Source organism: Berghia stephanieae, chromosome 2, assembly GCF_034508935.2.
Source record: "Berghia stephanieae isolate SIO BIC M18660-M18661 chromosome 2, UCSD_Bste_1.3, whole genome shotgun sequence".
Lineage (NCBI taxonomy): Eukaryota > Metazoa > Mollusca > Gastropoda > Nudibranchia > Aeolidiidae > Berghia > Berghia stephanieae.
In genome coordinates, this window is record NC_088361.1 from 63,460,098 (window position 1) to 63,476,217 (window position 16,120).

Below are 16,120 nucleotides of genomic sequence, written 5' to 3' on the forward strand. Positions count from 1 at the left end.
CCCCTAGATAGCGACATTGACCTCTGGTCCCGATTTTTTTGCTATATGTTTTAGTAATAAAAACCCCCAAATAGTGACATACATTTTAGTAAAACCCCTGTTTAGCGACATCGATATAACAATAATAGGCAGTTGGTACCGATGCTTGGTAACCGACCATCTTCATCTCGTAGTCTTAACTTATAAAAAACGCCTCCCCCCTCCCAATGAGATCACTTTGTTAAGGACCAATCAGAACACATGTTTACTACACTGCATGGAACCAGCACTTGTTCATATGGAACCACAGCAAAAGAAGTTTATCAGTGGATGGAACTCTCAAGGGTCCATTAACTTTCCATATTAGCTACCTGTCTAAAGTCAGTGGAGGTTAACTGATATCAGGCAATGCCGTGTCCAATGGGGGCAATTATGGATATCTATGGTCTTATGGTATGTTGGAATAGCGGAGAAAACGATAACAGCCTCTTCACTTTATTCTTTTCATTTGAAAAATCAGTTGTTTGTCTAAAAACAGTAGTCCAAATTTTATCTTATTGTGGCTAATACCAGGTTTTTTGTTTGTTTGTTTTTTAAATATCCCAAGGTGTAGATCTACTAATGTTTAAATGCTCGTGAATTTTGATGCACTTAAATAAAATTTATAGTATTCAAAACTCATCAACAGTAGTATCGCATGGATTTGACTTAAATTAAAACCAAAACTAAATGTGCGTATCTGTGCCCTTGTGTGGTATTATCAAGTTGGCACTTGATTTTTATCATTTATTTTTAGTTTTGTCAAATGGCTTTCGGGCACTGTTTACGGTCAAAACAATGACAAGACACATTGGAAAGTGAAAGCATAACTGTTATATCCTTTGTAAACAGGAGAAATACACATTCTAACGTTTTTGAGTCGTAATTTCTCTCAGACACTGTAATCACGGGTCTCAACACCCCCCCCCTCCCCCCTTTTGCCGCTGTCTTGAAAACCCCGGAATAACGACACCCCTGGATAACGACATAATTTTCCGGTCCCGGGCGATGTTGTTATCCAGGGGTTGCACTGAAACCCAATTGAGTTGATTTGCCCCGACCCTCTTTCACTTGTTTTGTACAGTAGATATTGACTCTTAATGGAATTGTATCCACATTAAAAATTTTTTTTCAAAGCGCCATGTACAGTTAGTGGACAAGGACATACAGACTTGACAACTTTTCAGAAATAATTCAGGAAACTTTTTGGGCATATCTGGAATTTAAATGACGATGTCATAATGACGACGAGGATGATGGTCATTGTTTTTCAGGTAGAAAAAATATCCACCATCCAAATCAGGGAAATAGCCCGGAAATTAGGGAAATTGAGAACTTCCTGATAAAATTGGGAGGGCTGCAAGTTTGCGCATACATGGATGAGTATTGAAATCATCAACTCTAATCTCCTCTCTCCTCCAATTGAATCGCTAATAACTGTCATTGATCTGCTTCCCATGTGGGATTGAAAACCATAGTCCAAATTGTTACACGAATGATAAGATTCCTAAGCTGAGCTAACAGGGAAAAGTCCTTAATGCCTACCTCTGATAACTCCCATGATAAGAGGATGAGGAATGGCAGATTTGATGTGTAGAGACTGTTCGTATAATGCCTGGAATAAAGAAATTTTCTTGTGAAAATTGTTAAAAATATTTAACACAAAACATCAAATAAACATTATATTAAAATAGACATCAAGTCAAAAAATTGTTCAAAATAAATAAAATTTAGGGGACAGAATGTATGTCATTGTTTAATAAATTGAATCTTCTTATTCAATTCCTATTGTCATTTAATAATTGAAAGTATTGAACTCCATACCCCTTGTTCCACAAGGGAAGACTGGAATAACCCAGGCCTCAGCCACAGTGCAGCGCCGCAAAGTGAGCTAGGGCAAGGTAATTTGCTCAATTTGCACACAGTGCAACCAGTGAATGAAATCAGTACCTTTTGGGCACAAAGCAAAGACCGTACCGCTGAGCCATGGTGTCCCATAATTATTAAATGTAGACTATGCATGTTCTCTAAAATAAATAACAAGAAGATGTGATTATAGAGCAAAAAATTAGAAAATTAAAAAAGATCAATAATGGGTAAACAGAATGCTGTCAGTTTTCCCTGTCTAGTGTTATTGTTCATTAACTTCCAGTAATTATAACAAGTGAAAATGTTGCTAGTTGAAGCTCGAAGAAATAATTAGCAATGGAAATGGAAGCTTCAATTTATTAAAAGATGACAACCAATGCCGACATTTCAACACTATGGATGGAGTAGTAGATAAAGAGGAAACCCGAAACATCCACAATGTATGTCATTGTTTAATAAATTGAATCTTCTTATTCAATTCCTATTGTCATTTAATAATTGAAAGTATTGAACTCCATACCCCTGCTAAATCAAAGAGAATCCCTTCCAGTTACCAGTAAATTTTTATATGATTGAAATTTAAAATAGGAGTGTGATTTGCACATTTTTAATGTTGAACTACTCGAAATCTTTGACCATTATATTGGTCATCCATTCATTTATAAGCATTCCAATTATCATCAAATCTAGCTGTAGGCACAAACATATATTTTTATCAACTCAAACAAGATTCTGCTTAAAAACATACTCATTATTCTAATCATTTTTAAAATATGCAAATAAAAAAATAAAAAAATCCCCCCCCCCCTCAAAAAAAAAGAGATAAAATAAAACATGTAAACACTGTTTCCAGAAGTGATCAAATGCTCTGCGGGGTAAATAACATCTTCCTTTTCTATGAAACATACCCATTGTATTGGTAGATTAAAAGTGGAAGAGTAGAAGAGGAAAATAAAAGTGAACCAATTGCCAGTGTTAAAGATAATTATTACCACTAACTATATCTTCATTTCAGTTGGGAAGAACAGTCGGAACCAACTTACAGAAATGGAAGGTTACATGAATTTATCAAGACAATAGTAACAAATACGATAAATAATTTTTTTTAGTAATTATGGTTCCTTGATTTTGAGGTATTCATTCTTTTAAAAAAGAAAGTGTAAAAAACAAAGATTTCACAAAAAAAAAAAAAAAAAAATTAATGAACTTTTGAAAACCTTCAATTTTTTGTTGTTTTTCTGGGCTGTGTACATCTGGATTTCCAAAGCATAAATTTCTAACAACTGAGTTCCTTTCTTCAAATCATCCACGCCATCATCTGTCTGATAAAGATCAATGAACAAAATAAATGCAAAATTAAATTAAATTAAGGACAAAATTAAAACTAGTTTTCAGACTATTATCTATATTTTTAATATAATTACATCTTGTGGAGTGCTTTCTAATTCAGTTCAATGCAGTCTGTATAAAGTCAACTCTCATTTGAAGTCTACACACATGACAGTTGACCTGATTATTTTATTTATATATTTATTTTTGCTTCTTCTAATTTGCTACCAAATTTCTGCTGAAGTCAACTGCTTCTGCAGGAGTTCCACTTAAAGTCAACTCAACATGATTGACTGCCATCGTGAAAGAGGAAGAAAAAATGTCTTCATCCGAGAAAAAGAAGGGAAGAAAGGGTATGCTGATTCGGCTTGTGCCAGCACATTGCCTGAAAGTTTAATTACCTACTGTGCCACCTTTACACCTTTAGACGATAAGCCGTGATTGTATTTCAATTGACTAAATAAACATTGAACATACAATGTTGCTTAAATCAAATACTACAGACATTATATGGGGTTATTCCACAATTTTTCAAAACTCATATGATAACTTTCTCTCACATTTAGAAAAATGTCCAATCAAAGTTTAGTTTCCACAAACAATGTCATTGTTTCATGTTAAACCATTTAATCTCTAAAAGCAGGGGTGAGAATGCCGGGTCACAAAAAAGGAGGACATTTTCATCGTGAAGATCATGACGCATCCATGCGACCATAACCTATAAATTTGAATTTCACTCAAATTCACTGAGATGCAATCCAAAATTTGTCTCCCAGCAATTTCTGACACGACTCGGGGAATTTCAAAAGTTGAAAGCGTAATTACGTTTGGTGGTTGTAGTAGGGTTGATGTGGTGGTGGTTGTAGTAGTAGTGGTGGTAGGGATGATGTGGTAGTGATAGTAGTAGCAGTGGTCGTATGGATGATTGTGCGGTGGTAGGGATGATGTGGTAGTGATTGTAGTAGTAGTGGTGGTCCTATGGATGATTGTGTGGTGGAGGTTGGAATGATGATGTGGTGGTTGTAGTAGTAGTGGTGGTAGGGATGATGATGTGGTGATGGTTGTAGTAGTGGTAGTAGGGTTGATGATGTAGTGGTGGTTGTAGTAGGAATGATGGTGTGGTGGTAGTAGTAATAGGAGTGTGGTGGTAGGGATGATGTGGTAGTGGTGGTAGGGATGATGATGTGATGGTGGTTGTAGTAGTAGTGGTGGTAGGGATGATGTGGTGTTATTTGTTGTACTAGTAGTGGTGCTAGGAATGATGGTGTGGTGGTGGTTGTAATAGGAGTGTGGTGGTAGGGATGATGTGGTAGTGGTGGTAGGGATGATGATGTGATGGTGGTTGTAGTAGTAGTGGTGGTAGGGATGATGTGGCAGTGGTTGTAGTATGGTAGCAGGGTTGATGATGTGGTGGTGGTTGTAGTAGTTGTGGTAGGAATAATGATGTGGTGTTATTTGTAGTAGTAGTTGTGGTAGGGATGATGATGTAGTGGTACTGGTGAGTGTTTTTTTATTCAGTGATGATAATAGCAATTTGTCAAAAAGGAGGAAAATATCTCCGACTATCGATCAAATACAAGCAAAGTGTAAAAATAACATTTAAGTATTGATCTTATGAATTCTATATTTTTTAAAAAGGAGAAAAGAGAAATAGAAAAAAAAATACAAAGGGAAAGAGGAGAAAAAAAAAAAAAAAAAGAGAGAGAGAGAGAGAGAGAGAGAGAGAGAGAGAGAGAGAGAGAGAGAGAGAGAGAGAGAGAGAGAGAGAGTTAGAGTTAGAGAGAGAGATTTAAAAAGCAATAGGTAACTATAACAGAGAAAAAAAATCCAGACCCATTTGTCCCTCCCCTTCCCCCTCAACCATCAACTAGCTAATCAAATAACACCACTGGTCATCTGTGTCAATTGTGACATCTGGTGCCATTCTGTCTGGCCCGACGTCATAAAAACGGGTGTTGACATTAAAATGTATAAATCATATTTGTCAACTTCATGTCATCCTGTTTATCTTTCATAATTCTTAATTTCCTCAAATAATAAAATATATAGCTTCGTTTCAGCAATCAAAATAGTTTGCAAATCAATACTATAACTGTCAGTTGGTATGTTGAGGATTGAGGTTTAAAGATTTTGGCTTGGAACAATAAGGGAAAAGTAAGACAGCACCAATGGAGGCATCACTGATTAACTGATTATTTATAAAATATAGCAAAGTAAAACATTCTGACTCTGAGAATATTTTGAACACTGCCTGAAAATCTGATCCACGTCAATATAAAATATGTCTTTAAATTCCATTTTAGTAGTGATGGCCTCTAATTTCTCAATAGCAGGAAATATTTACTTATGGCTATGAAAAAACTCAATTCTGATGGCAAAGGAAACAAACTGCAACAGCTATAATTGTAGGAAAAACAAACAACCAATCAATATAGAATACATAATTGCAACTGTCGCATTCACAAAGCTAATCCTTCTTGAAAGTAAAAAAAAAAAAGATGTCCTAAAAAACATAAGGAACAACGAGGTAACTTAATGATAATCGACTTTAACTACTGTCAATGTTAAATTTAAAAGCAAGTGTTATGATGGAGATAAGAACCCCATGTACGTTCGAGTAGTTTCTTCATAATTATAAACAATTTTAAAAAATCAAAGGCTAACAAAAAAAAAATGAGCAACATACCTGGCAAGATTGGTGCAGTTGCTTGAGAATTCGTTGTAATCTGGGGTAATCTTCACGATCATAATACACTTTACCTAGTTTTGTATTGGTTTTAAACCAAAGTCTCTCATTTTTTGCTTCCTTCAATGCATCAAGAGTTGTTTCATAGAAATTTTGAAGTAGTTCCATCTATAGAGCAAGTGTGAGACAAATAACAAGAGTGACGAAAGTCTACAAATGCCAATATCAATGTCTGAACTTTATGACTAAATAACTGAAAGACATTTACCACCAAACGATATAAATATCAAAATTCATAAATTGTCATACCTCAAGATGGGGATTTTACATACATGAGCAACATTAAGTAAGTGTAAGTGAAATGTGGCTAATAGCTATTTTCAGTTGACTGACTGAAATATGTTACTAGATCAATATTTTAAAAGAAAAAAATTTGGCATTAAATCAGCTTATCAGAAGTGTTAAAAAATGTTCAAATCAAACAGGAGGAAAAATAATAATCAAAATTAGCAACACCCTCCACTCTCCAAAGTCAGCAAAATACAATTTTATCACTACAGATGATCTGTTGGAGTACCCTAAACTGATTTCATACACACTTACTTACTTATTACTTAGGCCGCCCCTTGGGGCGCCCAACATGAGCCACAAGTCTTTGCCATTCTGTCCTGTCCTCCATAAGCATACGCAGCTCCCGGGTGTTGTCCATTCCTGTGTCATCTAGCAGACAGTCAATGTAGGTTTTAATCTGCCTGCCTCTGCTTCTGGTTCGCTCAGGTGGTTCCCATAGCACAAGACTGCTTGCAATCTCCTCCTTGTGTCTCCAGCAGTGCCCCGCAAGTCTCAGTCTTCTCTTTTGAATCTTCGAGGTCACTAGGGGGAGGTCACTGTAGAGCTCTTCATTTGATATGTGCTTTTTCCAGCTTACATTGAGGGCCATCTGCAGCAAACGGGTGTGGCAGCCGTCGAGTTGCTTCTCAAGGGCTTTAGTAAGAGTCTATGTCGCTGCTCCATATAGAAGCACTGACTCTACCGTTGCCAGGAACACTCTTCTTTATTTCCCTCAGTAGGTTTGAACTCCAGATTTTCCTGAGTTTGTGACAGGCACTCCAAGCCAATGCTTTTCTGACAGAAATATCAGAGGAACTGCTTTGGGTCCAACCTCCTAGGTACTTGAAGTTGTCAACTTCCTTCAGCCATTCTCCATTCTTTGCCTGTATGCTAATTGGCCTTTCTTGGTTGTAGGTTTGGAAAACTGTCTTCTTAGCATTACAGCACAGTCCTACTCGTTCAGCCTCAGTTTCAAGTCTATTGAGGACTTCTTGTGCCTGGTCCATCAGTAGAGCCAGATCATCTGCGAAATCTAGATCAGTGACAATCATAGCTGGATTGCGCCTACTTCTTTGTCTATGTAGCGTGAAGCCCAGCTCGTTCTCCATGCCAGCGTAGGTCTTTCTCATCACATAGTCCAGGACAATTGCAAAGAGATAGGGGGCTAATGTATCACCTTGAATCACCCCTGCTTTGATCTCAAACAGCTCAGTTTCACCATCTGGAGAGATAACCTTTGCCCGTGTGTTCTCATACATTCTTTTAATAGCAGAGAGAAGTTTAGGAGGTATACTAAATGCTTTTAAGATTTTCATCATGGAAGGGCGATGTATCGAGTCAAAGGCCTTCTTAAAAGTCTACGTATAGAATGATTGCCTTCTAGTTGTGACTTTTTACTCCTTCTATTAACCTTCTCAATGCCAGGAGGTGAGCAGTCGTGGATCTTCCTGGTCTGAAGCCGTTTTGACAAGAACGTAGATGAGGGTCAATCACGGGCTGGACTCTGTTGGGGATCATCTTATTGGCGAGTTTGGCAGCTATAGCGGCAAGGCTGATTCCCCTGTAGTTGGAAGTATCACTTAGGTCTCCTCCCTTTGGGACTGGAATCAGATCAATTTCTGACCATTGATTTGGTTTTTCATTCCTGTTTTGTAAAACTCCAACAGGATATCATCTAAGTCACAGTACTTCCATACTTCAGATGGGATGTCATCAGGTCCGGATTGTTTTCCATCACTGAGAGACTTTTTGGCCTTCTTTATCTCATCCACTGTAAAGTCACTCTCATCTATACAGATATCTTGCAGAATTGGGTCTAGGTCTACGTCATCTTCCGTTGCTCTGACTGGATCTTCTCCCAGAAGTGTTTGGAAGTGTGAGAACCATTTCTGTCTTCTTTCTTCTATTGTTTTACCCCTGAGGATCCCTTGTCGACTTGCTTTCCTACCAGTTATTCTATTTATCAGTTGCCAGCTTTCACCATGTTTGCTTCTCTCGTCGGCTTTCTCCACTTCCTGGATGAGACTATCTAGCTCTCGTTCTTCTTATCCCTATAGACAGTTTGTATTTTCTGTTTTGATATCCTCCACCTTTCTTCGTTTGCTGAGTTTGGTGTTTGTTGGTGTTGGTTGAAGGCATCTTGAGCTTCTTTTCTAGCTTCAACAATCAGTGGGTGATTAGAAGTGGATCTTTTCGTGACTTTTGTTCTCCTCTGTACTAGCTTCTCTGCTGTGTCCTGGTTTGCTTTTATGAGTTTCTCATATCGTTCCGTTGGATCTTCTTCTCCCGTACAAAGTCCTGTGAATCTATTCCTCACCTCTATAGTATACTGGTTCTGTATAGTTGAGTCTTTTAGAGAGGACCAGTCATACTTCTTTTTTTATGGTGTTGATTTGCTTTTTCGAAGACTCAAGCAAATCGTGGCAGATACGAGACGGTGATCTCCTCCTAGGTTACTGAAGCTACTGAATGCTTCGACATTGTGGACTGAGTTCTTCCACTTTCTATTCACTAGGATGTAGTCAATCTGTGTTTTTCTACCATTCATGGCTGACATGTATGTCCATAGCTTGCCTTTCTTCTTTCTCCTCAGCGTGTTTGTGATAACCAGGTTACTTTCGTTGGCATGTTCTAGGAGAAAAGAGCAGTTGCTATTGGTGCTTTCATGGTACGTGAATGGTGCATCCTTTTCACCAATATGAGCATTGAAATCACCACACTCAATTAGGAAGTTGTGCTTGGGAATCTTATTGCAGGTTTCTGAGAGTTTGTTATAATGGGTCTCGCAGTCTACACTTACCTCAACAGGCGCGTAGTTTGATATCACTGTTGTGTTAGGATTTCCATTAAAAGTAGCTACCATTATCCGCATGTTGACAGAGCTGACTTCAGCTAGAGCTCTGTTTGTTTGTTCACTAAAATTCCTACTCATCCTACAGCTGCACCTTGAGTGTTTCGCCAGGCGCTGGTAGTGATAAGAGTGCAGTTCTCCAACCTCCAGTATTTGACCATATCGTCTTCCTTGGTGTGAACAATCTTGTGATCTGATATTGCAAGAATAGAGAGACTGAGTTCGTTGAAGATATTGGCGAGTTCTTTTCTTTTGTACTCTTCCTTTAAAGTTCTTGTGTTGAGAGTTCCAACTTGCTTGTATTCTTTACATTTTAAGAATCCTGTAACCCTCCGGCAATCGGTGACGTCCCTTCCTTGCGGGTTTCGGGATGCCACGTCATGAGCAGTACTAGGACTAGCCTGAGGTCCTGGATGGGTATAGACAGGGGCTTTAACCCTAGTGCATTTTGGTTGTAGCTTCATGATTTGGGTTTCGGTTGCTATTTAGATACATGGGGTGCAACTCCACATGTCAGTTTATTTTCAAAGTTTTCTTTCTTCTAGATGAACTGCCTGCTAGGGTTAACGATATCCATCTTCCCGGGTTTGGTATCCGAGTTTTCCTTCTCCTCCACCACCCATTGCCGATTTGTCCGCGGCTACTTATTTAATTCGTAGCTAACCTTTATATCTAAAGGCCATTCCCCTATCCGCAACCTGGGGACGCGTCGAATGGGAGCCGGCACTCCACACATCAAAGCTTATAAAATGTGTCTGAAACAAATGGTTTTTAACCATTGATTGTCATAAAGAGATCTTACGTTTTAGTTTTAGGAGTAATCGACATAAGTATTGGTAAGTAGAAGGAATACTTATCTCCTCCTCTCTAATTTAAAAATAATGAAGGTTATTATTGATATTTACTGACCTGTTTTGATGTTGAGATGTAATCTAAAATGGAGTTGATAGATTTCTCAGAATAGTTTCTGGTCACAGCTGATTTAATGTAGGTGAGGAGTAATTTATATCTTATCATCATTTCCTCATAGTTACCCTGATGTGGAAGTTTGTAAAAAAAAAAAAATGTTAACAAACAAATTAAATCTGAATATGGAATACATTTTCACGACACAAACATGCCAAGTTAAAATTTCTAAAATTAGTTCACAAAATTTTCAATAAAATATAGTAGGGAACAAAATATATGAACATTGATATATCAAACTCAAAAATGTTTTATAGATAAGTAGGATGTCCTTATGATGTAATAAACAGCAAAATGAAGAGAAGAGAGACAGAAATTATATACAGTTAGTTATGATTCATATGCTGGTAATTGTACTACGAATGCTCTCTCTTTCTTGCCAGGCAACTGGTACTGTTCATAATTTTCTCAAAACATAGAGAAGAATAAAGAGAATATATAATATATAAGGCTTAACAAGAACATAAAATATTCTTAATTTGATTTGAAATATTCTAAACAAATCAAATCATTCTAATCAGATCCATATTACAGAAACAACAATTGTAGCCACAATGATTCGAGTTAAGCATGCACGGCTTACCAAGCGGAAGTTGATTTTGATCATCTGCTTCAGAGCTTTGAATCCCCATTCCCCTTTCTCCTTTCCTTCAAGCTCAAGCACCTATTGAAAAAATATCCATAAGAAACAAAATAATATAATATAAAGTGGGAAAAAAAAAAGATTTTAAAAAGTATTTTGCAAAAAATGTATGGTGACATCAACTTGCTACAACGTCAACACCAGGGCTACTTGAAAAATAAAATCCAATTTATTCTGGCATATTTTGTTGTTTTTTGTTTTACAATTCATTTAGTTATTTAATTTCTAATCTTTAAAAAAACGGGATAAGTGAAATCACTTTTTGAAAATAAAGCATTCCAATTCTAAGAATAGGTTGGGCTTATAAGCTTATTTGTTAGACATATTATTCCTGTACAGGTTGTACATTTACCCACTTTGACACTCATGATTCACAACAATGTTTTCACTTAGATCATAATAAGAATTCCCCCTCCCCCCACCAAACTTCACCCAGTAAACTAAAAATGGAATAGATGGTTGTGGTGGGGGTGAACACTTATAAGTTGATGGTGGTACTAGTGGTAGTAATGTGGTGAAATTGGAAGTAATGATGACGCTGCTACTCTAATCTTGTGGGGATGGTAGGGGAGGGGTAAGGATGAAGATGATGATGATGATGAGATGAGAATGATAATGATAGTGTAGTGATTGTGGTAATGTTTATAATGATGAGGATAATGGTGATGATGAGGATGATGACAAGAGCGATGGTGGTGGTGATGATGATGACAAGATGGCGATGATGATAATGTGGTGGTTGTTGTTGTAGTGATGATGAATATTCAATGATGATGGTGATATGGTGGTGTTGGTATAGGTACTCAATCTGTCTTAACATTTTTAGAATTCAAAACAGGAAAATAGAGACTTTGAATCAAGGTCTGATTTAATTCAAACAGAAAGCATTAAAGAGCATGAAATGCTAAAATATGAGAATGACAAACCTAATCTTAAGAACGAACAAGTTTTTTGTCCAACTAAACTTTATAACCACTCGAGTATTCAAATACCTTTTGGAAACTATCCAAAGCTGCATGTGGATCGTCTTCTTTCAAGGTTTTAGAATTGTAGTATTGGTTCTCCAAATCAACATCGGGCTCTGAATTACTTTCTTCTGAATAGACCTAGTGAGATGAAAAAGAAAGCCATGCAGAGAGTGAAGGGGGAGGGCATTGTGAAAGACCTCTTCATGCCACATTAGCCACTGAAAATAGCCAACAATCTATTTATACCATAGAAAATCAAATCCCACCTTTAAAAACAGTTTAAATATTGGTTATGTCAGGATTTGCTTTGCAAAAAAATGGTTAATAGTGGTTAATTATCCAGATTTGGAAGCTTACTTCTACATCCATAATTCTAGTTAACTACATTCCAGCTATCCACATTCCTAACCCAGATTTCAGTTAGAATAGTTTCGTTCAATCATCTTTAAAAAAATTCATATCTGGATAATTATTTTTAACTATTTCATTTGGATAATTATTTAAATACCTGGCAACATGGATCGGTGAATCTAATTGGATTACTTGACCTTGTTTTGAAAAGATTAGGGTGAGTCTAATTACCGATTGTCTTCTTTTTTTAAGACTCATGTGAATAAAAATTGATTATCTTATGAAATCCGAAAGCAATGGCTAAAAATTATCCAGAAAATCGGCAACAACTGTGACTATCTTGCTAATGTTCATTTTAATTGTAACCTCTGTCCATCTCGTTCAAATATGTAAAATTGACCTTCTCAATTTCAACCAAAACTATCAAAAATTTGTAAATAATGATAGAACCATTGTAATCTCTAATAGACAACCGAATTTAGATGGATGATTAAAGTTATCAAAACTTTTAAGCAGAAGTCAAATTATCGGAATATGTCATGTGACCTCATCAAAATCGTTTGAGAATAAGAATGTCAGAAAACTTGAATTTCAGAACCGCTCTTGTAACATGTCAACAAGAAATGGCTGACGAGAGCCGAATCAATAAGCTCAAAAGACCATAACGTTTTTGTGAACAAAAGTTGTGAAGAAAGTTGAAACATGTAAGTTTTTAAAATAAAGGTAGGTTTTACACACACATATATATATATATATATATATATATATATATATATATATATATATATATATATATATATATATATACAAATAAAACAAAAAAAACATTTAAAAACTCTAAAGTGAAGGCATGTTCAAATCAAAGTGGCCTAAATGAGGGATTAACCTTTTCAGAGATATCTCTCTATATTATAACTAATAGAGAGAGCACAGAGCCAGAGATGGGACTCAGGCTGAGAGGGGTAATGAGATGACGATTCCACATTCCATTAATCTCTCTCGCTAACTAAATGACGTGGCTAAGTGAAGCCTGTGGGCTACGTCACCTTGCGTGGCACCACAATGACAAAGTGTGAATTGAACCCCCCCCCCCCCCAAAACATCCAACCCCCATCACATCTGCTTCGCATAACAATGAAAAAATAAAAGGAGAAAAGAAAATTACCGGTTAGGCTAATATTATTTAAATTGTTCTTAAAGACTGAAAATTCAAATTTTTCCAAAGAATTTCAATAACAAATGGAATTAAAAATGCCAAGCGGGAAATCCGCGATGCCTCCTTTCCTAAACTGTTTTCTGTTTATTGTAGTTCTATCAGTACTATAAAATGTTCTATTTTTGAGCCATTTGAAAATGGGCCGATTTAATTGGCCCTGTCACCACAGAGTGAACATCGGGCCTACTGTTGGCCCTGTGTCACTACTTTACCAACACTGGTTGGGAATGCGCAAATTGTACTATCCCCCGGTTGGGGATAGGCAAATTTTACTGTCCTCAACATCGGTTGGGAATAGGCAAATTTTACAATCCCCAACACCGGTTAGGAACAATAAGCACAGCGTATTTATTTATTGTGACTGTGTCTAATCTGAACAGTATAAGTTACCTATTCCCAACCAGTGTTGTTAATTGTAGAATTGGGCTATTCCCAACCTGCTTTTTCTTTTGTAAGCTAGCCTACGAGACTAAAACCGCGAGATTTTGCGTAGTCACGCGATCAGATTTCATTGTTTTACTTCATTTTCGTCAAGCATTAGTTAGCTAAAAGAGGTCACTGATTTTCTTTTGATTTGATTGTCTTGTAGCCAAGATGGCAGGAAATATTAAAGTCCTAGTTGTAGGAGCATTATGCCCTAGCCTATGTGTGTTCATGTTTGGTGAGATGACAATTCCACATTCCATTCACCTCTCTCGCTAAACGATATGGCTAAGTGAAGCCTATGGGCTATGTCACCTTGCGTGGCACCACAATAACAATGAGTGAATTGACCCCATCCCCATACCCACTCACACACCCAACCCCCATCCCAATCTGCTGCGCATAACAATGAAAAAAAAAAGAGAAAAGAAAATTACCGGCTAGGCTAAAGGTCTTTAAATTGTTCTTAAAAGACATTGAAAATTCAAATTTTCCAAGCATTACAAGTCTGTGGTTTCTAAGCATCAATTTACAAAAAATTTCAACAACAAATGGAATTTAAAATGCCAAGCGGGGAATCTGCAATGCCTCCTTTCCAAAACTATTTTCTATTCATTGTAGTTCTATCAGTATAAATAAAATGTTCTATTTTTGAGCCATTTGAAACTGGGCCGATTTAATTGGCCCTGTCATCAGAGTGAACCTCGGGCCTGTTTTTGGCCCTGTGTCACTTCTTGGGTTAAATACTTACCAACACTGTACTATCCCTAACACCCGGTTCGGAATAGGCAAATTCTACTATCTTCAACACCGGTTGCGAATAAATAAGAACAAAAAAGGGGAGGCCTTCCAAAATTTCCACGCTCTAGCATTTCTTTCAATTTGTATTTCCACCATGGACCTTTTGTCAGGCGTATATTTATTCAATTTGTCATCATAAAAAGACTCTAGAACAAATCTTGATAGATTTGTGAAAGTTTAAAATGTCCTAATTTGACCATTGCTTTGATTCTCCAATTCTCGCAAGCCATTTTTTTTTATTTGTGAAGTTTTGAAAGGTCTAGCAAAGCAGTCCTAGGTTGTTTTGTTTTTTTATTAGGGTTAGCTCGAGGTCAGAGTTTTTTTTTTTTCAATCAAGGTTACTCCTATTATTTATAATTTATTAGGCTTATTATGGTTAGTTAAAAGTACTAGGTTCACGACGACAGACACAGAAGTAGTAAAAAGTAAAATAAAATCTAATGTGGCAACCTGGTTGCTGGTCAGTACATCGGTTCTCCGTTCGGCTGGGACCACTTTTTAAAAAACAAAACTAAAATACCGATACGAGAGTACGAGAGAGAGAGAGAGAGAGAGAGAGAGAGAGAGAGAGAGAGAGAGAGAGAGAGAGAGAGAGGGAGGGAGAGAGAGAGGGGAGGGAGGGGACATGAAGGGAGAGGCAGAGAAAGAGAGAGAGTGTGTGTGAGAGAGAGAGGGAGGGGAAGAGAGAGAGAGAGAGAGGGGGGGGGGGGAGGGAGGGAGGGAGGAGAGAGAGAGAGAGGATGGGGGGGGGGGGGGGGGGAGGGAGAGAGAGAGAGAGAGAGAGAGAGAGAGAGAGATGTTGTGGGAGAGTTGGCATCGTTGATAAACAGCCATACCAAATCATATTCCTCTTCGTCATCTCCACACATAAATTCATCGTCGGACATTTCTTATCAACCTCGCAACGAAGGCTTGTAACTAAACGCAATCCACTTTCACTTTTGAGGACCCAAGTAAACAATCTCTCATCGACCGGGACCGGAAGTTAAATTCTAGTCATGGGCTCTACTCGATATCGATATCGGGAACTATTGATACTGTGATTTTTTAAATACCCTAGAACTAGAATGAAATTTATAAACAAGCCATTGATAAATTTATCAGGATTGCTGGATGTTGAATAATTTACAATAAATATACTCTCGGTAGATCATCTAGCTAATTTTAACCTGAAAATTACATTTAAAAATTGTTGCACGAACCACGAATATCAAAAAAAAAAATTGATTGTCATAAATTCATTTCTGAATATGATGAGTTGCTGTCTTTGATCAAGTAATTTGTGTTTAACTTACATAATTTGCATAAAATCAGGCCATATCAAATTATAAAATGAGGATAAGTGTGGGTAGAAATCAATGCTCACATTGAAAAAAAAAGCACTTTAATGTCACAAACAATTGCCCGTTAAGCTGGAGTTTACATCGATAGTTTAATGCTGAACAGAAATAATAAATTGCTTGTTGCCTTGGCGAAACTATAGTCACTATAGTTACGCCATGTCTGTTGCTTATTAGGGCATGCATCTATTACCATGTACTCTCCTCAGGATCTTAGAGAACCACCTGCCTATTCACGACCTGGTGTCCGAAGGATCAGTTGTGTTTTTTTAAGTCGTTCCAAATAGATTGGAGTCAATCGACAGGATGTAGTGAAAATAAATTTGACA

General features: G+C 37.1%; 1 protein-coding gene across 1 annotated transcript in view; it reads right to left on the reverse strand.

Annotated features, from left to right (window-relative positions):
- Positions 1 to 15,462, reverse strand: part of LOC144965319 (COP9 signalosome complex subunit 2) — a 27,552-nt gene extending 12,090 nt beyond the window's left edge. Inside the window, exons 1-7 of the mRNA XM_078900546.1 lie at positions 15,288 to 15,462; positions 11,685 to 11,798; positions 10,633 to 10,713; positions 9,993 to 10,118; positions 5,903 to 6,070; positions 3,105 to 3,209; positions 1,564 to 1,633 (exon numbers count right to left, since the gene is read on the reverse strand). Coding sequence (XP_078756672.1) covers positions 1,564 to 1,633; positions 3,105 to 3,209; positions 5,903 to 6,070; positions 9,993 to 10,118; positions 10,633 to 10,713; positions 11,685 to 11,798; positions 15,288 to 15,338 — 715 coding nt within the window. The 5' untranslated portion in view covers positions 15,339 to 15,462. The remainder of the gene's footprint in view (positions 1 to 1,563; positions 1,634 to 3,104; positions 3,210 to 5,902; positions 6,071 to 9,992; positions 10,119 to 10,632; positions 10,714 to 11,684; positions 11,799 to 15,287) is intronic.
- Positions 15,463 to 16,120: the final 658 nt, after the last annotated feature.